The 25460-nt window shown below is 39.8% G+C and overlaps 1 protein-coding gene across 14 annotated transcripts in view; it reads left to right on the top strand.

Annotated features, from left to right (window-relative positions):
• Positions 1-25460, top strand: part of LOC102391153 (LIM domain containing preferred translocation partner in lipoma) — a 756640-nt gene that overhangs the window by 346776 nt on the left and 384404 nt on the right. For all 14 annotated transcript variants that reach the window (XM_044937795.2, XM_044937970.2, XM_006068958.4 and 11 more), the window contains one exon: positions 16137-16259. In XM_044937795.2, coding sequence (XP_044793730.1) covers positions 16137-16259 — 123 coding nt within the window. The remainder of the gene's footprint in view (positions 1-16136; positions 16260-25460) is intronic.

Genomic DNA, 25460 nt, shown 5'->3' with positions numbered 1-25460 from the left:
TGATGAACTATGGATGGAGGTTCATGACATTGTACAGGAGACAGGGATCAAGACTATCTCCAAGAAAAAGAAATGCAAAAAAGCAAAATGGCTGTCTGAGGAGGCCTTACAAATAGCTGAGAAAAGAAGAGAAGCAAAAAGCAAAGGAGAACAGGAAAGATATACCCATTTGAATGCAGAGCTCCAAAGAATAGCAAGGAGAGATAAGAAAGCCTTCCTCAGTGATCAGTGCAAAGAAATAGAGGAAAACAATAGAATGGGAAAGACTAGAGATCTCTTCAAGAAAATGAGAGATATCAAGGGAACATTTCTTGCAAAGATGGGCTCAGTAAAGGACAGAAATGGTAGGGACCTAACAGAAGCAGAAGATATTAAGAAGGGGTGGCAAGAATACACAGAAAAACTATTCAAAAAAGGTCTTCATGACCCAGATAATCACGATGGTGTGGTCACTCACCTAGAGCCAGACATCTTGGAATGTGAAATCAAGTGGGCCTTAGGAAGCATCACTACGAATAAAACTAGTGGAGGTGATGGAATTCCAGTTGAGCTATTTCAAATCCTAAAAGATGATGCTGTGAAAGTGCTGCACTCAATATGCCAGCAAATGTGGAAAACTCAGCAGTGGCTGAGAAAAGGTAGTTTTCATTCCAATCCCAAAGAAAGGCAAAGCCAAAGAATGCTCAAACTGCCACACAATTGCACTCATCTCACACACTACTAAAGAAATACTCAAAATTCTCCAAGCCAGGCTTCAACGATACGTGAACTGTGAACCCTCACATGTCCAAGCTGGTTTTAGAAAAGGCAGAGGAATCAAAGATCAAATTGCCAACATCCGTTGAATCATCAAAAAAGCAAGAAAGGTCCAGAAAAACATCTATTTCTGGTTTCTTGACTATACCAAAGCCTTTGACCGTGTGCATCACCGGAAACTGTGGAAAATTCTGAAAGAGATGGAAATACCAGACCACCTGACCTGCCTCTTGAGAATTCTGTATACAGGTCAGGAAGCAACAGTTAAAACTGGACATGGAACAACAGACTGGTTGCAAATAAGGAAAAGAGTACGTCAAAGTTGTATATTGTCACCCTGCTTATTTAACTTACATGCAGTGTACATCATGAGAAACGCTGGGCTCGTTGAAGCACAAGCTGGAATCAAGATTGCCAGGAGAAATATCAATAACCTCAAATTGCAGATGACACCACCCTTACGGCAGAAAGTGAAGAATTAAAGAGCCTCTAATGGAAGTGAAAGAGGAGAGTGAAAAAGTTGGCTTAAAGCTCAGCATTCAGAAAACTAAGATCATGGCATCTGGTCCCATCCCTTCATGGCAAATAGATGGGAAAACAGTGGAAACAGTGGCAGACTCTTTCTTGACAAGGGGTCACTCCAAAATCACTACAGATGGTGACTGTAGCTATGATATTAAAAGACACTTACTCCTTGGAAGGAAAGTTATGATCAACTTAGACAATGTATTTGAAGAAGGCAATGGCAACCCACTCCAGTACTCTTGCCTGGAAAATCCCATGGACGGAGGATACTGGTAAGCTGCAGTTCATGGGGTCACTGAGGGTCGGACATGACTGAGCAACTTCACTTTCACTTTCCACTTTCATGCATTGGAGAAGGAAATGGCAACCCACTCCAGTGTTCTTGCCTTGAGAATCCCAGGGGCGTGGGAGCCTGGTGGGCTGATGTCTATGGGGTCGCACAGAGTCGGACACGACTGAAGTGACTTAGCAGTGGCAGCAGACAACATATTAAAATGCAGAGACATTACTTTGCCAACAAATGTTCATCTAGTCAAGGGTGTGGTTTTTCCAGTAGTCATGTATGGATGTGAGAATTGGACTATAACAAAAGCTCAGCACCGAAGCATTGATGCTTTTGAATTGTGTTGGAGAAGACTCTTGAAGAGTCCCTTGGACTGCAAGGAGATCCAACGAGTCCATCCTAAAGGAGATCAGTCCTGAGTGTTCATTGAAAGGAGTGATATTGAAGGTGAAACTCCAATGCTTTGGCCACCTGATGCGAAGAACTAACTCATTGGAAAAGACCCTGTTGCTGGGAAGGATCGAAGGCAGGAGGAGAAGCGGACGACAGAGGATGAGATAGTTGGATGGGATAACCAGCTCAATGGACATGAGTTTGGGTAAACTCTGGGAGTTGGTGATGGACAGGGAGGCCTGGCATGGTGTAGTTCATGGGGTTGCAGAGTCAGACATGATTGAGCTACTGAAGTGAACTAATGTGGGATTATACTAAGAAGCTATGGCACTGTTTGCATTTTATTTTGATCCAGATTTCTCTTATTCATAATTTGGATTGGCTATAGGCATTTTCATGCAGCGTTAGCCATATAAAATACACACTCTTTGCTCTTTCAAACGTTCATTGTGTTGGAAACATGCTTAGAGCAGTAGCTCTCAAAATGCAGCCCTCACACCAGCACCATCAGTATCACGTGGGTAGAACTTGTTAGAAATGTACGTACGTTCTTGGTCCTCACCCAAGATATACAGATTCAGGAACTCTCAAGTTGGATCCAGTCATCTGTGTTTTATCAAGCTCTCTGGCTTGTTCTATACAGGCTAACGTTTGAGAAACACTGATCCAGAATTATGTTCTTCACTGCTAATTTCTAGCACCATTACATGTTAAGAAGCATAGGCACCCCACCTCATTGAAGTCCCTAGCAGCTGATTTTTATTTTGAATCAAAATGCTTTTAAAAGTTAAAAACTCAGTTGATTCACCATGTCAGCCAATGAGACTGTGATCAAGGTAGTACTTGAATAGCTGTTGTTTATTGAATACTTAAGATGTGAACAATACTTGACATGTATGAACTCATTTAATCCTTACAACAACTCCATGAGAAATTGAGACCCAGAGACCTCAGGGAAATTGCTTAATGTCACAAAACTGGTAAGTGGCAGTTGTAGGTTTCAAACCCCTCCATTCTGACTCCAGAGCCTTTATCACTACTTTTGTTTCTTATTAAGGATGCTTTGGGGTAAAATTTAATAAAAATGATCACAAGGAAATTCACTGATTTTATTCTTAGCTTCCTCAAAGACAGAAAGATGATGGGTAAATGATACATGCTCAGTTTTGTTGCTTAGAGAGAATACAACTTTTCTTGTATCCCTCTTGTTGTCACCAACCATTATCTTTTAAACATTAACTTTAGAAATAAGTGGATAATGAACTTTACTGGCCATAAAAGAAAATAAAAATGAAGTGAAATTCCCATTGTATTATTAATACTCAATACCACTGAGAAGAAAATCAAAATTGTATTTAAATGGAATATATTGTTTTATGCTACTTGCCTCCTAAGGTTCCCTAGAATGACATGGTTTTATATTTCTAAGCTATCATGGATAGATTTTTTTTCCCCTAATGAATCACAAAGGGAAGTCCAGGAATGAATAGGTGTTGGGAGTCCCTTGGTGTTACACATGGGGTCTGCCCCAATGAGTTCCATGAGCTTCACAATGTAAATATCTCAGGTTTAGTGCCTCCAGCATCAAGTTTTCTCTCTGGTTATTTTGAGCAGTCACATGCAGATCTTGACTCCTCAGATCCCCTTTCTGTGATGTGTCAGTGTGATTGTTTGGCTATGTCAGAGATTCTGGAGGTTGTTGAGGATTAGGTCAGCTCATGCATGTTTGAGTGTGACACTGTCTATTAACTCTAATTCTAGGATATAAACTTCCTAGGGCAGAGAGCAGTTCTTAATCAACTAGACTATTCCCTGATCCTTAGTTCTTCTTAGCAGCCTGAAAGAGAACTCTCTCTTTAATAATGTTGATTTGATCATTAGGTTCCTGAGGTTTTTTTTTTTCTTTTTCCTTATATAGCAGGGGACCTTATAGTTAGTCCTGCTCCCTACCTCAAAAAAGAAATGAATACTTACCAAATAAATTGTTATTATGCTAAGCAGGATCCATTTATTTTCGTTCACTGATAATGGATACTTTCACCATTGTGCAGATACCAATGCATTAATCCATTGAGGCAAGGATCATCTGTGGATGCTAAAATCCTTGGATAAAAGGTTTCTGATGAGCAGAATATTGGCAGAGTCTCAAAATGTCACTTCACGGATCATATTTTGATTTAAAAGGGAAGAAGGCACTTTTGCAGTGAAGAAATCTGGTGGACAGTACCTTAACCAAGTCATCAAACTTGTCATCACTAAATGGCCAAATGGCATCATGAACTTCCTGATGTAATGCAATGGAAAGGTATAGCATCATGCACAGAATATTCCCGACAAACTTGTGTAATCTGAATCTGATCATCAGACAAAGCCAGATTGATCAACTTTTTACAAGTCGCCTGTCCGGAATTCTTTACGCAAAATCAGTTTCATGAAAGACAAACATAAGCTTTGGACCTGTTCTAAATTAAAAGAGAATAAAAAGACACATCACTTAAATGTATGATCTTTGATTAGGTTCTGGATGGCAATGAACAACAATCAATAAAAGGACATAGTGGGACTTCTGATGAAATGTGGGTCTGAGAATGGTATTGAAAAATTAGTTCTTCAGACATGTTAAGCTAAAGTAAATGGAAGGGAAGTTTCTACACCTTCTTTCAAAGAGTTAAACCACAATAATAAGCAAGCAGCTATATTTGTTATTGGAGAGAGAGAGGCAAAATATTGGCTACTGTTGAATTTGGGTATCTAGATAAAGGCTGTGTGTATGGAGTTCATGTTACTACTTGTTCAACTTTTCTATGAGTTTTTTTTTTTTTTTAATAAAAACAGTTGTATAAAAGAGTAAGTATATAAATAAATATAAATGAAAGCTCTTTCATGACTCAGCTGCTGGTTCTTCTTTATCTGTCACCTGTAGTGTGGTGACCCATATGGCTTCACATGCTATGCATTTTGGTTCTGGACTCTATTTTAAAAAATATTTCTGTGTACTTATAGTGAGAGAGTCATCACCCTGTAGTTCTACTTGGAACTAAGAATTGTGATTTTCTCAATTATAATAAGCCCCTATTGTGATTTGTTGAGCTTTTATTAATATTATATACATATTTGTTGAATAATGAAGTTAAGTGTCTTACAGAAAATAATATCCAATAAATGGCTTGTTCATGTGAGTTTTATAGCTGTTAATAAAAAGTCATAGTCATTGTACCCTATCTCTCCTCCTCTCATCCTGTCTTCAGAGGCCAACCACCACCTCTTCATACATATAACCTGGCAGTCCCTTGCCTCAGCTGCAAAACCTTTCTCTCACTTTCTGTCCTGGGACTTTCCTTATATCAGTGTACTTCTTTGGACAGGTAGGAGCGAGTTTATAACCCTCTAGATGATATGCAGATGACACCACCCTTATGGCAGAAAGTGAAGAGGAACTAAAAAGCCTCTTGATGAAAGTGAAAGAGGACAGTGAAAAAGTTGGCTTAAAGCTCAACATTCAGAAAACGAAGATCATGGCATCTGGTCCCATCACTTCATGGCAAATAGATGGGGAAACAGTGGAAACAGTGTCAGACTTTATTTTTCTGGGCTCCAAAGTCACTGCAGATGGTGACTGCAGCCATGAAATTAAAAGATGCTTACTCCTTGGAAGGAAAGTTAAGACCAACCTAGATAGCATATTCAAAAGCAGAGACATTACTTTGCCAACAAAGGTCCGTCTAGTCAAGGCTATGGTTTTTCCCGTGGTCATGTATGGATGTGAGAGTTGGACTGTGAAGAAGGCTGAGTGCTGAAGAATTGATGCTTTTGAACTGTGGTGTTGGAGAAGACTCTTGAGAGTCCCTTGGACTGCAAGGAGATCCAACCAGTCCATTCTAAAGAAGATCAGCCCTGGGATTTCTTTGGAAGGAATGATGCTAAAGCTGAAACTCCAGTACTTTGGCCACCTCATGTGAAGAGTTGACTCATTGGAAAAGACCCTGATGCTGGGAGGGATTGGGGGCAGGAGGAGAAGGGGACGACAGAGGATGAGATGGCTGGATGGCATCACTGACTCGATGGACGTGAGTCTGAGTGAACTCCGGGAGTTGATGATGGACAGGGAGGCCTGGCGTGCTGTGATTCATGGGGCCGCAAAGAGTCAGACACGACTGAGTGACTGAACTGAACTGAACTGAACTGAGATGATTCTAACCCAATGGAGAACTAGAGTCAGAGGGTAAATATTTCATTCTCTGGGAGGGAAAATCTGAGGCTTATTTCATGGAACTCCTTAGAGTGCTCCCAGGAGAATGGAGCCGTAGTTGTCCATATTGGTGATCAGTTCAATTAGGCACCTTTGAAATGGCTTTTCCTCCTTTCTTTCTTAAATTATTCAGTCATTCAGGACTGTTTTTTTTGGAGGGGTGATTGATTCACAAAACCAATTTTGTCTCAAGCTTTGTTTTTGGCAGAACCTGGCCTAAGACAATGGAATCTCTCTGTTGTTGAAGAATGTAAGAATCATTATTATTAAAGTGACCACTTTATAGGTGGCCTTGTGGTATCTAGAAAAAGCATTAGGCAAAGAGGCAGGAGACTCCTCTTTATTGTTACTTGGCCTCAGGCAGGTCATTCAACCATCAGGTGACTGGTAAGGCTATAGTGACAGGGAATTAAGGAGAAGACATGCAGGTAAGTGAGTAGGATTCCATTAGCTGGTTATAGAACTGTGTCCTAGTGCGTAGTGTTACATGTTGAGAGTAATGAAGCAGCTTCCAGGTCTAAAGGTGCTGTGGTGGTAGATGAAGCGCCACGACCAGGCCTGGTGGTGGGACTTGCGCAGAACTTCCGTTCTTTGAACTGAGACATTAAGTAGAGAGTTGGCAATGAGAAAGAAGCCTATCCTAGTCCGTAATGGGAATTGAAATATAGGAACAGAGCTCTTACCAGAAGGCCAGGTGGGGCAGCAAGGGGAGTCTTAGGTGAAAAATCTCACAGCTTTAGTCTTGGTAGTGTTCTTTGGTGTCATGAGAAATGAGAAACTGACAATGGGGAGTAGTCCCAATTCAGAGGAAAAAGAGGATGAATCTTACGTGCTCAAGCTGGTTGGGCACTGTAATTACTCACTTCATTGCATTGCTCAGAATAATTCTGTAACTTTTGAGACTCCATGGTATCCAGTACTTAAGGTGTGGGCAGTTGCCATGCCATCTGCTACAGTAAAGTACAGATGCTGAAGACCTGATTAAGTCCTGTCTCTTTGCTGATACCCCAAGGGAATACTTAATGAATGATGCTTCCTTTAAGAAGAAGAATAATTAGCAATAACTATATTATTCATATTAATTTATGGTTACTGGTTGCTATAATTATTGCTATTTAAGAAAAATCATTATAATTATAGCGCTTTACAATTTAAAGAGTGTTTTTCCCATCCATTTTCTTATCTGAGTCTTGTAACGTCCCTCTGGCTTAGGTCAGGCAGGTGATCTTCTCCTAGTTTTATAGATGAGGATACTGTGGCCCAAGGCAGAATTTAACTAGACTCCAACCCACCACCCATATCAATATTTTGTGCTGTCCATGAGTTTATGGAAATACAGTGATCGAATTTCATGTTAATAATACTGTTTTTTAGCTGCATATTAGAGAATCAGGTTCACACAGTTCTCAGTTGCCTTCCATAACAGTAATGTCCTACCTTTCCTTGTACCAGAATCCATTGCCAGGATGTTCACATGAATTTTAAATTTTAAGAGACTGGTGTCCTAATAATACTACAGTATTCCATAGTTACTCAATGAGGTGAAGATGAGATCGCCTCTGATAGAGGGATTCACTCCTTGAAAACATCTGGTCCTAGGACAGAGGTGCACTGGCCTTAGAGAGTCTGGTCACACTGGAGATTCAGACACTGAGAAAACATAAACAACCTGTCATTACAGTGTTTGCCCATTTCTGGCTATGGCAAGGGGGCTAAGGAAAGTCTCTCAATTTTCACAAGAAGGACCTTCCAGTCTGGGCCTAAGATGTGAAAAACACAAACACACATAGGTGTGTACACACATTCATCCTGAACCTTTTGTTTCCTTTCATATTCATTGATCCTGCTGTGCTTCTAGCTGATTTGACTCAAAAGATGCTGATACAGGAGAGGTTACTGGCTGGACCTATGGCAGAGTCTTCCATTACTTATTCATTGATTTACTCCAATTATTTATTGAACATGTACATGCATCAGACTCTGAGCAAGATTCTGGAGAAGTGATGAGGAGGGAAACAGACAAGTTCCATGTCCTCATGAAGTGTACATTCTCCTGGGGAGACTGATGATAGACTCTTTGTGACCCTTTGGACTGTAACCCACCAATTCCCTCTGCCCATGGGAGCTTTCAGGCAAGAATACTGAAGTGGGTTCCCATTTCCTTTCCCAGGGAATTTCCTTGACCCAGGGATCAATCCCACATCTCCTGTGTCTTTTGTATTGCAAGCAGATTCGTTACCCATTGAGCTGTCTGGGAAAGCAGAAGTCAAACATGCATAAAAGTTAATGTTAGATGGTGATAGATATTATGAGAAATGTAAACAAAACAGATTGAAGGAATAGAGTGCCAGAGAGGGGTCATGGGGCTTCCCTGATGGCTCAGATGGTAAAGAATGTACCTGTAATGCAGGAGACCCAGCTTCAATCCCTGAGTTTGGAAGATCCCCTGGAGAAGGGAATGGTTACCCACTCCAGAATTCTTATCTGGAGAATTCCATGGACAGTGGTTACAGTCCATGGGGTCATAGTGAGTTATTCATAACTGAGCAACTAACACTACTTTCAGAGGGATCATACAAATATATTCAGAATGAGAAGATGATTAAAAGATTGTTTTAGATTTTCTGATTAAAAAGTACCCATAGTTAGTATGAGGAAATTTTTGAAGAGATTATAGTTGAAAATTTCCCCATGATGGAAAAGGAAATAGTCAATCAAGTCCAAGAGGTGCAAAGAGTCCCATACAGGATAAACCCAAGGAGAAACATGCCCAAACACATACTAATCAAACTAACAAAGACTAAACACAAAGAAAGAATATCAAAAGCAGCAAGGGTAAAGCAACAAGTAACATACAAGGGAAATCCCATATATTTAACAGCTGATCTTTCAGCAGAAACTCTGCAGGCCAGAAGGGAATGGCAGGATACATTTAAAATTCTGAAAGGGAAAAAATCTACAACCTATATTACTGTACCTAGCAAGGATCTCATTCAAAATTGATGGAGAAATAAAAAGCTTTTCAGAAAAGCAAAAGTTAAGAGAATTCAGTACCACCAAACCAGCTTTAAAACAAATGTTGTTGTTGTTGTAAGTCACTCAGTCATGTCTGAAAGGGACTTATATAGTCAAAAAATACAAAAAAAAAAGAAAAAGATCTACAAAATCATCCCCAAACAATTAAGAAAATGGCAATAGGAACATGTATATCAATAATTACTTTAAATATAAATGGACTAAATGCTCCAATTAAAAGACACAGACTGGCAAACAAGACCCATATATACGCTGTCTATAAGAAACCCACTTCAGACCTAAAGACACATATAGACTGAAAGTGAGAGGATGGGAAAATATATTCCATGCAAATGGGAAGCAAAAGAAAGCTGGAGTAGCAATCCTCATATCAGACAAAACAGACCTTAAAATAAAGAAGATTGTAAGAGATAAGGAAGGACACTGCATAATGATCAAAGGATCAATCCAAGAGGAAGACATAACAATTGTAAATATCTATGGACCCTACATTGGAGCACCTCAATACATACAATAAACACTAACAGACATAAAAGGAGAAATTGACAGTAACACAATAATAGTAGGAGACTATAGCACCCCATTCACACCAATGGACAGATCATCAAAACAGAAAATTAATAAGGAAACACATGTCTTAAATGATACATTGGATGAGATGGATATCATTGGTATCTTCAGGACATTCCATCCAAATGCAGAAGAATACATACACCTTCTTTTCAAGTGCACATGGAATATTCTCCAGGATAGACCACATCTTGGGTCACGAATCAAACCTCAGTAAATTTAAGAAAATTAAAATCATATCAAGCATCTTCTCTGACCACAAACCTGTGAGACTAGATATCAATTACAAGAAAAAAACTGTAAGAAAAACAGACACATGGAGATTAAACAATACGTTCCTAAATAACCAACAGGTTACTGAAGAAATCAAAAGGGAAATCAAGAAATTTCTAGAAACAAATGACAATGAAAACACGACCACTCAAAATCTATCAGTTCAGTTCAGTTCAGTTCAGTCACTCAGTCGTGTCCGACTCTTTGCAACCCCATGAATTGCACCACGCCAGGCCTCCCTGTCCATCACCAACTCCCAGAGTTCACTGAGACTCACGTCCATCGAGTCAGTGATGCCATCCAGCCATCTCATCCTGTGTCGTCCCCTTCTCCTCCTGCCCCCAATCCCTCCCAGCATCAGTCTTTTCCAATGAGTCAGCTCTACACATGAGGTGGCCAAAGAACTGGAGTTTCAGCTTCAGCATCATTCCCTCCAAAGAAATCCCAGGGCTGATCTCCTTTAGAATGGACTGGTTGGATCTCCTTGCAGTCCAAGGGACTCTCTAGAGTCTTCTCCAACACCACAGTTCAAAAGCATCAATTCTTAAGCGCTCAGCTTTCTTCACAGTCCAACTCTCACATCCATAAATGACCACAGGAAAAACCATAGCTTTGACTAGACGGACCTTTGTTGGCAAAGTTATGTCTCTGCTTTTGAATATGCTGTCTAGGTTGGTCATAACTTTCCTTCCAAGGAGTAAGCGTCTTTTAATTTCATGGCTGCAGTCACCATCTGCAGTGATTTTGGAGCCCAAAAAGATAAAGTCTGACACTGTTTCCACTGTTTCCCCATCTATTTGCCATGAAGTGATGGGACCAGATGCCATGATCTTCGTTTTCTGAATGTTGAGCTTTAAGCCAACTTTTTCACTGTCCTCTTTCACTTTCATCAAGAGGCTTTTTAGTTCCTCTTCACTTTCTGCCATAAGGGTGGTGTGGGATGCAGCAAAAGCAGTTCTAAGAGGAAAGTTTAATAACAATAGAGTCCTACCTCAAGAAACAAGAAAAACATGGAATAGACAACCTAACTTTACACCTAAAACAACTGCAAAAAGGACACAAACCCCCAAAATTAGTAGAAGGAAAGAAATCATAAAGATTAGAGCAGAAATAAATGAAAAAGAAATGAAAGAAACAATAGTAAAAAACTAAAATAGTAAAAACTAAAAACTGGCTCTTTGAGAAGATAAAATTGACGAACTTTTAGCCAGACTTGTCAAGAAAAAAAGAGAGAAGAATCAAATCAACAAAATTAGAAATGAAAAAGCAGAGTTTACAACAGACAATGCAGAAATACAAAGGATTATAAGAGACGGTTATGAATAACTATATGGCAATAAAATTGATAACCTGAAAGAAATGGACAGATTCTAGAAAAGTTCAACCTTCCAAAACTGAACCAGGAAGAAATAGAAATTATGAACAACCCAATAACAAGCACTGAAATTGGAGCTGTGATCAAAAATCTTCCAAAAAACAAAAGCCCAGGACCAGATAGCTTCACAGGAGAATTCTATCAAACATTTAGAGAAGAGCTAATGCCTATCCTTCTAAAACTCTTTCAAAAATTTGCAGAGAAAGGAACAGTTCCAAACTCATTCTATAAGGCCACTATCACCTGATACCAAAACCAGACAAAGATGACACAAAAAAGAAAACTACTGGCCAGTATCACTGGTGAACATAGATGCAAAAATCCTCAGTAAAATTTTAGCAAACAGAATTCAGCAACACATCAGAAAGCTCATATGCCATGATCAACTTGGGTTTATTCCAGGGATGCAAGGATTCTTCAATATATGCAAATCTATCAATGTGATACACCATATTAACAAATTGAAAGATAAAAGCCATATGATAATCTAAATAGATGCAGAAAAAGGCTTTGACAAAATTCAGCACCCATTTGTGATTGAAATTTTTTAAAAAATGGGCATAGAAGGAATCTACCTCAACGTAGTAAAGGCCATATATGATAAACCTACGTCTAACATTATTCTCAATGGTGAAAAACTGAAAGCATTCCCCTTAAGATCAGGAACAAGGCAAGAGTGTCCACTTCTACCACTATTATTCAACATAATTCTGGAAGCCCTAGCTACAGCCATTAGAGAAGAAAAAGAAATAAAAGGAATCCAGATCAGGAAAGAAGTGAAGCTCTCACTGTTTGCAGATGACATGATTCTGTCCATAGAAAACCCTAAAGATAGTATCAGAGAATTACTAGAGCTAATCAGTGAATTTAGCAAAGTTGCAGGATATAAAATCAATACACAGAAATCACTTGCATTTCTATATACTAACAGTGAAAAATCAGAAAGAGAAATTAAAGAATCAATCCCATTCACCATTGCAACAAAAGAATAAAATATCTAGGAATAAACTTACCCAAGGATACTAGAACAAATAATTTCACAATTTGTATGGAAATACAAAAAACCTCAAATAGCCAAAGCTATCTTGAGAAAGAAGAATGGAACTGGAGGAATCAACCTGCCTAACTTCAGGCTCTACTACAAAGCCACAGTCATCAAGACAGTATGGTACTGGCACAAAAACAGAAATATAGATCAATGGAACAAAGTAGAAAGCCCAGAGATAAATCCACGCACATATGGACACCTTATCTTTGACAAAGGAGGCAAGAATATACAATGGATTAAAGACAATCTCTTTAACAAGTGGTGCTGGGAAAACTGGTCAACCACTTGTAAAAGAATGAAACTAGAGCACTTTCTAACACCATACAGAAAAATAAACTCAAAATGGATTAAAGATCTAAACGTAAGACCAGAAACTATAAAACTCCTAGAGGAGAACATAGGCAAAACACTCTCCGACATACATCACAGCAGGATCCTCTATGACCCACCTCCCAGAATATTGGAAATAAAAGCAAAAATAAACAAATGGGACCTAATTAAACTTAGAAGCTTCTGCACAACAAAGGAAATTATAAGCAAGGTGAAAAGACAGCCTTCAGAATGGGAGAAAATAATAGCAAATGAAGCAACTGACAAACAACTAATCTCAAAAATATACAAGCAACTCCTATAGCTCAATTCCAGAAAAATAAATGACCCAATCAAAAAATGGGCCAAAGAACTAAATAGACATTTCTCCAAAGAAGACATACAGATGGCTAACAAACACATGAAAAGATGCTCAACATCACTCATTATCAGAGAAATGCAAATCAAAACCACTATGAGGTACCATTTCACGCCAGTCAGAATGGCGGCAATCCAAAAGTCTACAAGCAATAAATGCTGGAGAGGGTGTGGAGAAAAGGGAACTCTCTTACACTGTTGATGGGAATGCAAACTAGTACAGCCACTATGGAGAACAGTGTGGAGATTCCTTAAAAAACTGGAAATAGAACTGCCTTATGACCCAGCAATCCCACTGCTGGGTATACACACTGAGGAAACCAGAAGGGAAAGAGACACGTGTACCCCAGTGTTCATCGCAGCACTGTTTATAATAGCCAGGACATGGAAGCAACCTAGATGTCCATCAGCAGATGAATGGATAAGAAAGCTGTGGTACATATATACAATGGAGTATTAGCCATTAAAAATAATACATTTGAATCAGTTCTAATAAGGTGGATGAAACTGGAGCCTATTATACAGAGTGAAGTAAGCCAGAAAGAAAAACACCAATACAGTATACTAACGCATATATATGAAATTTAGAAAGATGGTAACAATAACCCTGTGTACGAGACAGCAAAAGAGACACTGATGTATAGAACGGTCTTTTGGACTCTGTGGGAGAGGAAGAGGGTGGGATGATTTGGGATAATGGCATTGAAACATGTATAATATCATATATGAAACGAGTCGCCAGTCCAGGTTTGATGCACGATACTGGATGCTTGGGGCTGGTGCGCTGGGACGACCCAGAGGGATGGTATGGGAGGAAGGAGGGAGGAGGGTTCAGGATGGGGAACACATGTATACCTGTGGCGGATTCATTTTGATATATGGCAAAACCAATACAATATTGTAAAGTTAAAAAATAAAATAAAAATTTTTTAAAAAGATAGAATAAATTAAGAGAGATGAAATGACTGCTTTAAAAAAAAAAGAACTTACACAGAAAATTATAAGACACTAATGAAAGAAATCAAAGATGACATAAACATATGGAGATAGATCTGATCTAAACAGATAGATTAGGTCCTGAAACATTAACTCTTGCTGGCTAAATTCACAAGAAACTGACTAATATACTAGGTCTCATTTGAGCTGTTTTATGCGGAGAATTAAATAAGTTTAAGGACTCAGGAAAGGTGGTTTGGGGAGCAAGCTACTAGGAGAAAAGAAACCAGTGGTCTTAATAGGAAATACCATTATGCTGTCATTGTATCAAATTCATAAAGATAAATTTACTTAGATAATTATAAGATTTAAACACTATCTTGTCAGGGCACCCTAATTTTTGTTGTTGCTGAGGATACTCTGGTTTCTTGGCTTTTTCTTCTAAACACTTCAAGACACTATACTGATATTTAACTTCCTTAGACAAGTTCTGTAGAGTTGATTCAATTACACTAACTTCTCATTATTTCATTCCTAATGGGCCTTACTGCACATTCACTTTGATTTCTCTATGGAGTCTTAAGAGACATTCCCATCACATGTCTATGATCATTATTACATTGTTATCTTAAAAGATTATTTCGGGTCACCCTGTTTCCAAATCCTAGGGCTACCCTTTTATTTCCTTTGTATTTCACTCTTTTATTTTCCCTGGTGGCTCAGAGGGTAAAGAGCCTGCCTGCAAGGTGGAAGACCTGGGTTCGATCCCTGAGACCTGGGTTTGATCCCTGGGTCAGGAAGATCCCCTGGAGAAGGAAATGGCAACCAACTCCAGTACTCTTGCCTGGAAAATCCCATGGACAGAGAAGTCTGGTGCAGGCTACAGTCCGTGGGGGTCGCAAAGAGTCGGACGTGACTGAGCGACTTCACTTTCACTTTCTTTCACTCTTTATTTCCTTGCCTTAAACTCTAGGCAAACTTCTTGTTTTTCCCAAGCCTGTTCCAACTTCCTGTGCAGGCCCTTATGGGGGTGTTAGTGCCCTCTGCTCACTTCACGTGGATTCTGAATGCAAGCAACAGTCAGTGCTCCTGCTAACATGGAACATTGACATGAAATTCATAGATCCTGTGCTTCATAATCACTGGTCACTGCCACAGGCTTCTTCTCCAGCCCCTTGGCTACACCCTGGGCAGTCTTACTCTAGTTCATCATTTAGGGATATCTCTTTGGGCTTTCCGTCTCTCTCTGACATAGACACACCTAATCCACTGATCCCTCACTGATTCCTCTTCCTGGACTTGAAGTCTCTCCTTGCCTTTTCCTGCTTCAACTAAAATCCCATCCTTTTATACAGTGGCTTCTTTTCTTTTTTTAAACTTTTTGGCTGAGCTGGGTCTTTGTTGCTGCAAGTGGGCATTCTCTTGTTGAGGTGAACAGGGGCTACTCTCCAGCTGTGGCAAGCTGGGGCTGCTCCCTGTTGTAGCGGTGCTCAGGCTTCTCACCGTGGTGGCTTCTCTTGTTGCGGAGCCTGGGCATGCAAGCTTGTGGGCCGTGGGCTTAGTTGCCCTGTGGCATGTGGGATCTTCCTGGATCAGGGAGACCCATGTCCCCTGCATTGGCAGGTGGATTCTTAACCACTGCAGCACCAGGGAAGTGCTATACTGTGGTTTCTGAACACAGAATTTGTATCACCTCTCTGGCTGGATCTACTCCTTGAGTGCAGGTATGGAGGCAGTTACTTCCTTTAACTTGCATATGCATCAAAGAAAATGTCCTTTAAATAAGAATATGACCTTGGGAAAATCTTCTCATATATTCCAGTTGTCTTATTTGTCAAAGAGGGATAATACTCCAGCCTACCTCAAAAATTTTATAAAAGCTAAATATATGAAGTGGTAAAAAGCTTAGACAAAGTCACTTTGTACTTGAGAAATTTGAACCCAGACTGAAATGGATGGAAACCGGAAAGTTCCACTTTTAATGTAAATATATTACTTCTTGCAGGGAAATCCTGGAGGCAAGACCCTTGAGGAGAGACGCTCCAGCCTGGATGCTGAGATTGACTCACTGACTAGCATCTTGGCTGACCTGGAGTGCAGCTCCCCCTACAAGCCTCGGCCCCCGCAGGTAAGTTAGCTGTGAATATTAGCCACAGATAATCTGCAATTACCTGAAGCGCAAGCTGCTTCTTACAGCCCTTCTTTCTTTTTTGATTTTCTCAGAGTCGATGGTCTAAGTTATCTTTTTAATATCAACGTGTCAGTCAACAGAAATTTCTTTAACTGATTTGGTTAGTATTTTCTCTAAAATAGCACCACAGCATCCTACCCATTTATAAGTTAAATCTTCTTATGCCATTGCCCTGCTCCTTTTCTGGCTTTGCCTAGGTGGATACTTTGTTATATGTTAGTAGAATCCTCAGAGATATGGTTTAGCATGGCTGTGTTAAAGTCAGGGTGAGAACTACATCTTTTCTAAGAAATTCCTTACATCAAATACATTGAGACACCTTCCTTTCTCAGTTGTTGTAAGTAATGCTGTCTAGGACATGTTCATGTATATTTTCTTTGGAGCTATTTACCTGACTCAGAATTTTTAGAGTGGGATTTCTACATTGGGGGTTATGACTACTTCTTATTTTTCTTTCCATGGATACTGAATAGCTTATATTAGCACCAACAGTTTGAATATATAAGTTTCTCCCCAGTTGTACTAGCATTTGGTACAGCAATTAATGTATTTTTCTTTTTAATCTATTTTTTTTAACTGAAGGATAATTGCTTTACAGAATTTTGTTTTCTGTCAAATATCAACATGAATCAACCGTAGGTATACATATGTCCCCTCCCTCTTGAACCTCCAATTGTTTTTTTTCTAATGCAAGTGGTGTCTTGTTATTAGTTGTTCTTTGTATCCCCTGGCTTCCTTTGGAGTGTGGCTATTTTTCTTCACTTTTATTTATTATCTGCATTTCAGAAGCTGACCTTGCATTGCTAGTAGTCATTCCTTGCCTCCCTCCAGTCTCGAGAAAGTAATGGTAAATCAGAGCTTCTGAGCCCTCGTAAGACAGCCAGCTGTACTCTTCGTGCAGACCTTGGACGGGAGCTGTTGCCACTGTGTTATGTTTGCTTGACCTTCAGCCCTCCAGTTCTCCAGTAGCGTCTCCAATATTCACAGTGATTCCTTTCACAAATGAAAAACCAGTCCTGCTTCTCTGCTGTCAGTCATTTCAACACAGGACTGAGTAAGGCGCTTTCCTCATTAGGCATGCTCCAGCTGCCTTTTCTAGACATATCATGGTGCTGTCAGTTACGTGGGGCACGAGGCAGCGCACGCCAGTGCCTAGTTCTTCCTTAGCTGTCATCACTGTTGGCTTCACTTGGCCTGTCAGTGGTGAAAATGCACTTTGTTTCTATAAACACGTGCTGAGCTGCAGACAGGTGGCACCTGCTGTGGTCTTTTGGGGGAACTATTAGAAGGAGGAAAGAGGTTGGTTAAAAGGAAGAAAAATAGGACCAAATGGTCCTCTTTCAGGAACCCATAATAAGTTCAACAGTGGCAGATATATCAAAGAGCAAGGAAAAGACTGAGATATTCTTTTAAAGGTGGCAACATCTGAAAAGATGATTCCAAATACTTGCATGTTCTGCTGAGGGATGGAGGGGTGGTGATGTTGGAGGTGAGAGGGGAGAGCAACCTGAAGGAAGGTTCAGGCTGCATTCAGAGAACTGCAAGCTGCCCACTGGTTGCAGACGAGGCCATTGAAAGCTTCAAGTGGACTATAAGCCTGGAAGGTCTCCCGCTCACAGCCCATGGATATGTTTGAGTGCCAGATGAAGATTTTGGCTTGTTTTATAAATAATGGGGGATAGTTGAAGATTTCCAAGCAGAAAAAATCTACAGTTCATCCTGGAGAAGGAACATAGGAAATAAGACACTGTTTCTCATGTGATTGATCAGTGTCTCTTGAGTATGGCTTTTTCATAAAAAGAAAAACATTCAGAGAAAAATCTGGATATGATCTAGAACTTGAAAATCAAACACAGGTCTAATTTCAAGGTCCAGCTGTGCTCACATTGTGGTCATATGTCCTCAGACAAGCCACTTACCTTCTAAGTCTTAGTTTCCTCATCATAAGCATCTATGTCTCAGAGTTGAGATATCTGTGTTTCACTCTAGTGTGAAAAGATGTGAAAGTACTTTATAATCAGTAAAGCACTGTTTAAATATCAGTGATTATGAGTTTGTGTGCACAGTGAGATTGCACAAACAAAATGTGGCTGCTGAATAAACCCATTAAAATGCAGAGGTGAATTGGAGGCATGTGTAGATAGTCTTAAAGAATGTAGGCTATGTTAAGAAAAACCTCTAATCTGAATCTCCCCAGTATATATTAGGGTATGAGAATTTAGGAGGAAAAAACAAGATTAAGTAAAAATCCTATTTAAAAAAGAGAGAAGGCATATATATGTATTTATGTACTAAATGGATGAGTGCAGTGGCAAAGTCAGTGGCCTTGCCATTGTGTAAAGTGGGCATGAGGTATTTGCTGGGGTGGAATTGGAAACATGCTTAACATCAAACAACATTCAGAAACTCAGGAGTAAGCAAGGCTAGCTGGAGAACATTTCTGAGACCTGGGCCCATCCTCTTGCATCTTTCTAGAGTGAGAGGTACAAACTATTGGTTATAAGATAGGCTCAAGGATATGCTGTACAACACAGAAAATATAGCTAATATTTTGTAATAACTGTAAATGGAAAGTTACCTTTAAAAACTGTATGAAAGTTAAAAATTAAAAAAATTATTAATGATAACTCAAGTAGAACAGGTTGAGAATTCCACTTTTCATGTTTCTGTTCCATTCAGAAGTTAAACAGCAATCCATTCTAACTTTATTCTAATTTACGAAAGCAAAACTTAAGTGGGAGAAACAGCTCATTCTTCTGAATTATCTTAACTCTGGTGGAACTGAATTAGATACGTTAGTATTTATTGGTTAACATAATTATATACTGTGAGAACAATAATCACACACTTAAAATATTAAAAATATGTGCCAGGAGAAGATGGTGTTTGCAGTAGACCGTGTTGTGTTGTAACTAAAAGGTACTTGAGCAGTCCTCAAAATGTGGACTGTTAATGGCCAACTTTGATGTTTCCATTTTTGATCCAAAGCTAATCGCAAAACCTGTTAAATCACTGACAACTTAAAGTATGCTAGTAGGTCTGTGATTTTTCATTATTCAGTCATGCGTTGTGCGCTTTACTGAACCCACCTTTCCTGAATCAGCTTTGCAAGGCTGCATTGACTCATGGATAGAGGCTAAAATGATCATATAGGTAGAATGTTTGTACAGTAAGGGTCCGAAGTTGCTCTATTTACTTAACAACTGAAAATACCTGAAAACAGATTTTATGGGGGCATTTTCTTCCTTTTACCAAAGGAGCAATTTCTACTGTCATATTTCCCAACTTTATTTCTATTCACTTTTTTATCCATATTTTTTATTTGGGAAATATGCTTCATTCCACATTTTCATTCATTCAGCTAACATTTATTGAGATCCCATTGTGGGTTAGGCATTGGAAATATAGAGGTTAGAATCCACATTTTCTTGCTTTAGAGGAATTTCTGGTCTTACAGAAGAGACAAATGCATAAACAGTTCAGAGGGGCACAAAAGAAGGGCTTGTTGGATGTGCTACTTGAAGTTATTGTGTGACTCACTGGATGTTGAAATTGTTGGGAAATCAAAAATAGGAATATCAACTTTATATTTTACATTTTTCTAGGGAAGTGTCAGGGAGGACTACCCTCAGCAGGTAGAATTTGAGTTCCTTTGGCTGCATATTTGGGAAGGGCATGGAATTCAAATGAGAGAATAACAGAAATACGTAAGTCATGGGATGTTGAAAGAGAATGAATGCCTTTTTGAAAGACTAAAGTAGTTCATTTATGACATGGGGTGTGTGAAGTACAAAGGGAACAGCAGATGGAATCCCATGCTCTACTTAATACCTAAATATCCTTCTTGATCCCCAAGGACTCTTACAGTAAAAGGAGAAATTTGGGGGGTGGGTAGCAATTATATTTCTGGTTAGAGTGGGTTTAGGGGTAACACCTTTTGAACTTTTACAGAAGATTTTAAAATCTATTAACACATCTATGCCAGCCATTGCACAGAGTAATGTGATTAAACTACCATAGTGTTTAGTACTGAAATTTCTAATCATGATAAAAAGTGTATGTTAGGGAGTAGTTTTAGAAGAACAGATGTGAGAAATTCTGAGATGGTTGTGGGTTGAACTGCAGACTCAGTATGATCTTAGAGTATCACAGTTTAGAGGTCTTTTAGCCAAACTCTAGTTTTTGTCTAGAGAGAGGAAGAATATTGCTCAGTGAGGCTCATTAGAGGTAGAATCAATGATTTTTTTGTTTTTTCTTTTTCCTGAACCAAGAGGTAATGGTTACACGTGGATACTAAGAGCCACCGAGGGACATGCTGGTTCCCTTTAGTGTTTCAGTAAGTCTGTTCTAAAGTGGCTCCCTTTTGTGGCACTTCCTCTAAAACATGGCTTGGAAACATGAAGGAGTAAACAAAATAAGATATAACTTAAAGGAAAATTGAATATTTATGATTATATATATATTTTTAATTAGTATGAATATAGACCCCACCCATGTGGCATTCTGCTGTTAATAAAAGCACAGATTAGACTCCTGGGAAGTGTACACAGGGTCAACCTTGAAATTCTCTTGATTTCTTAGAATACAAAGGATAAATCCATGGACTTATGATTTCCTTTCCCTTCTCTTGGCAAAACCATGCCTAGAGCGCTGGCTTTCTAATTCCTGGTACAAAGCTGACTTTTCTTCCCTGCACTGAGTTTGGTAGGGCAGGGACTGGTACCTAGGTAACTTGGAGGAAATTTTGGGTATTTTATGTTAATTGTAATTAAAGATTTAGTATTTTTGAATTAAGTTTCTTTGGAATTGGTCAAATACAATTTCTCTGTCTTCATTTAGGATAGTATGAAAACATTTGGAGCAATTCCTGGAATAAGGATAGGATTGGACAGCCTATTATACAGATTGAAGTAAGCCAGAAAGAAAAACACCAATATAGTATACTAACGCATATATATGGAATTTAGAAAGATGGTAACGATAACCCTGTATGCGAGACAGCAAAAGAGACACAGATGTATAGAACAGTCTTTTGGACTCTGTGGGAGAGGGAGAGGGTGGGACGTTTTTGGAGAATGGCATTGAAACATGTATAATATCATATATGAAACGAATCGCCAGTCCAGGTTTGATGCATGAGATAGGGTGCTCAGGGCTGGTGCACTGCGATGACCCAGAGGGATAGTACAGGGAGGGAGGTGGGAGGGGGGTTCAGGATGGGGAATACATGTACACTCGTGGCGGATTCATGTTGATGTATGGCAAAACCAATACAATATTGTAAAGTAATTAGCCTCCAATTAAAATAAATAAATTTATATTAAAAAAAAAAAAGCCTAGCTTCCCAAGCTTGCCAATAAGAGCACTGTCTTCTCAATTCCCTGTGATCGCCTCTGTAAAAAGAGCTCCAGTTGTGTGGATTGTCCATATCACCAGTCTGAGCTGCCTTTTCTATATTTCTAATATGGGCATGGTAACTACAATTTTCCTCTTTTGCAGAGAAACCATGTTTTCTAGTCCCAAGAAATAAGATGTTGACTTTGAGCAATGGTCCACTCAGTCTTTCCCATTTTTCATTTTTTTTCTTTTTGGATGTGAATCATTTTTAAAGTCTATTGAATTTATTACAGTGTTGCTTCTGTTTTATATTTTGAGTTTTTGGCTCTGAGGTATATAGAATCTCATATAAAGAGATTAAACCAGTCAGTCCTAAAGGAAATCAGTCCTGAATATTCATTGGAAGGACTGATGCTAAAGCTCCAATACTTTGGCCACCTGATGTGAAGAAGTGACTCATTGGAAAAGACCCTAATGCTGGGAAAGACTGAGGGCAGGAGGAGAAGGGAACAACAGAGGATGAGATGGTTGGATGGCATCAGTTCAATTCAGTTCAGTCGCTCAGTCGTGTCTGACTCTTTGTGACCCCAAGAACTGCAGCACACCAGGCTTCCCTGTCATTCACCAACTCCCAGAGTCCACCCAAACCCATGTCCATAGAGTCGGTGATGCCATCCTACCATCTCGTCCTCTGTCGTCCCCTTTTCCTCCTGCCCTCAATCTTTCCTAGCATCAGGGTCTTTTCAAATGAGTCAGCTCTTCGCATCAGGTGGCCAAAGTATTGTAGGTTCAGCTTCAACATCAGTCCCTCCAATGAACACCCAGGACTGATCTCCTTTAGGATGGACTGGTTGGATCTCCCTGCAGTCCAAGGGACTCTCTAGAGTCTTCTCCAACATCCCAGTTCAAAAGCATCAATTCTTTGGTGCTCAGCTTTCTTTATAGTCCAACTCTCACATCCATACATGACTACTGGAAAAACCATAGCTTTGACTAGATGGACCTTTGTTGACAACGTAATGTCTCTGCTTTTTAATATGTGGTCTAGGTTGGTCATAACTTTCCTTCCAAGGAGTAAGCGTCTTTTAATTTCATGGCTGCAGTCACCATCTGCAGTGATTTTGGAGCCCAGAAAAATAAAGTCAGCCACTATTTCCACTGTTTCCCCATCTATTTGCCATGAAGTGATGGGACCAGATGCCATGATCTTAGTTTCCTGAATGTTGAGCTTTAAGCCAACTTTTTCACTCTTCTCTTTCACTTTCATCAAGAGACTTTTTAGTTCCTCTTCACTTTCTGCCATAAGAGTGGTGTCATCTGCATATCTGAGGTTATTGATATTTCCCCCAGGAATCTTGATTCCGGCTTGTGCTTCCTCCAGACCAGCATTTCTCATGATGTACTCTGCATATAAGTTAAATAAGCAGGGTAACAATATACAGCCTTGACAAACTCCTTTTCCTATTTGGAACCAGTCTGTTGTTCCATGTCCAGTTCTAACTGTTGCTTCCTGACCTGCATACAGGTTTCTCAGGAGGCAGGTCAGGTGGTCTAGTATTCCCATCTCTTTCAGAATTTTCCACAGTTTATTGTGATCCACACAGTCAAAGGCTTTGGCATAGTCAATAAAGCAGAAATAGATGTTTTTCTGGAACTCTCTTGCTTTTTCCATGATCCAGCGGATGTTGGCAATTTGATCTCTGGTTCCTCTGCCTTTTCTAAAACCAGCTGGAACATCTGGAAGTTCACGGTTCACGTATTACTGAAGACTGGCTTGGAGAATTTTGAGCATTACTTTACTATCGTGTTGCTGCTGCTGCTGCTGCTGCTAAGTCGCTGCAGTCGTGTCCAACTCTGTGCGACCCCATAGACGGCAGCCCACCAGGCTCCCCCGTCCCTGGGATTCTCCAGGCAAGAACACTGGAGTGGGTTGCCATTGCCTTCTCCAAAGCATGAAAGTGAAAAGTGAAAGTGAAGTCGCTCAGTCATGTCCGACTCTTAGCGACCCCATGGACTGCAGCCCACCAGGCTCCTCCGTCCATGGGATTTTCCAGGCAAGAGTACTGGAGTCGGGTGTCATTCTATCATGTTAGATGAGTGCAATTATATGGTAGTCTGAGCATTCTTTGGCATTGCCTTTCTTTGGGATTAAAATGAAAACTGACCTTTTCTCAGCCACTGCTGAGTTTTCCAAATTTGCTGGCATATTGAGTGCAGCACTTTCACAGCATCATCTTTCAGGATTTGAAACAGCTCCACTGGAATTCCATCACCTCCACTAGCTTTGTTTGTAGTGATGCTTCCTAAGGCCCACTTGACTTCACATGGATGGCATCACCGAGTCAATGGACATGAGTTTGAGCAAGCTCTGGGAATTGGTGATGAACAGGGAAGCCTGGCATGCTGCAGTCCTTGGGGTCTCAGAGAGTCGGGCACAACTGAGTGACTGAACTTATTAAACTGAACTACTGGCCTGCCAGGGAAGTGCCAATCCTTCCTGTTTTGTTTTCAGATGGTTAGCTTGTGTTGGGATCTTGCTTGTAACTTCAGGTCTTTGAAGGTTTGGGGTTTGTCTTTCCTGAATGCTGCTACTCTATCAATGATATATTTATCTTTCTTATTTAAAACATTTTAAAATTATTACAATTTCTTTGTTTGGAAACTGAGTACATACTTGCTGTTTGGTCACATGAACATATCTTGAGTTTCAATCCCAGTGCTCTCACACTGCATTCCTTTCATAGAGCAATAATTTATGAGGCAACCTAAAAAATTTTTTCAGGTGTGTCTGTGTTGTATGGAAGGCTTTTTATTTGTAATTCATGTGGCCTGAGGGCTTGCTGGTTCTGTAATCAGGGTGGAGTCTTATATGCCATGGATCTTCTATTCTCTTGTGCTCCTTGTTCTAGCTTGCAAAAGCCATGAGCAGCTGCAGGGGAAATTAATAATTAAATTTTTAATATTCCATACTATTTGTTGCAACCCAAACATGTATGCTACTGGAGGATGAGACCTGCGACATGCTGATACTGAGTGCTAAGATGGAGAATATTCCTGCAGAATAAGACTTGGGTGTTGCTTTGTTTGGCTTCTTGGAAATGGAGATAGGAACTGGGTCTTATACTGTTGAAAAAGAGAAGAGGTATGGATAGTTTCATTTTCCTCTTCCCGTATGCCTTTGGGAAAAATGTTAGATTCATAATATGATTTGATTGGTCTTCCCAGGTGGCTCAGTGGTGAAAAATCAACCTGCCAAGCAGGGGACATGGGTGGGGAAGAGCCCCTCTGGAAGGAAATGGCAACCCACACCAATATTCTTGCCTGAGAAATCCCATGGATAGAGGAGTCTGGTGGGCTACAGTTCATGGGATCTCAAAGAGTCAGACAGGACTTGGCAACTAAACAATAAGAACAAAATTCGCTTAAAACAAAACAAAACAAAAACCTGATTTGTCCATGTATCTGTAATGTGTGCTTACTAATAGCTTTCTTTGAAAGCTATGGTCAAAGTTGAAATATAGTAGAAACCTCATATGTATGTTGCCAAATGGAATCCATTAAAGTAATAGAGGCAAAATATCATTTTAAAAGAAAAGAGGATCTAATTCTTTGGAGTTCCCATATTTAGTAGATCTGGGGTATTTTGAATTAGTCTGTACCTGCCAGGAAACCTCAACTGTTAAGTAACAATGAGGTGGGGGTGGAGGAGTGGTTAGCTGACTCAGAGTTGCATGCCATGATTTTGATGACAGGCAATTAATTTTCGATGCACGATACTGGATGCTTGGGGCTGGTGCACTG

This window comes from Bubalus bubalis, chromosome 1 (assembly GCF_019923935.1).
Source record: "Bubalus bubalis isolate 160015118507 breed Murrah chromosome 1, NDDB_SH_1, whole genome shotgun sequence".
In the NCBI taxonomy this organism is placed as follows: Eukaryota; Metazoa; Chordata; class Mammalia; order Artiodactyla; family Bovidae; genus Bubalus; species Bubalus bubalis.
This window is presented reverse-complemented; position numbering and strand designations above follow the sequence as displayed.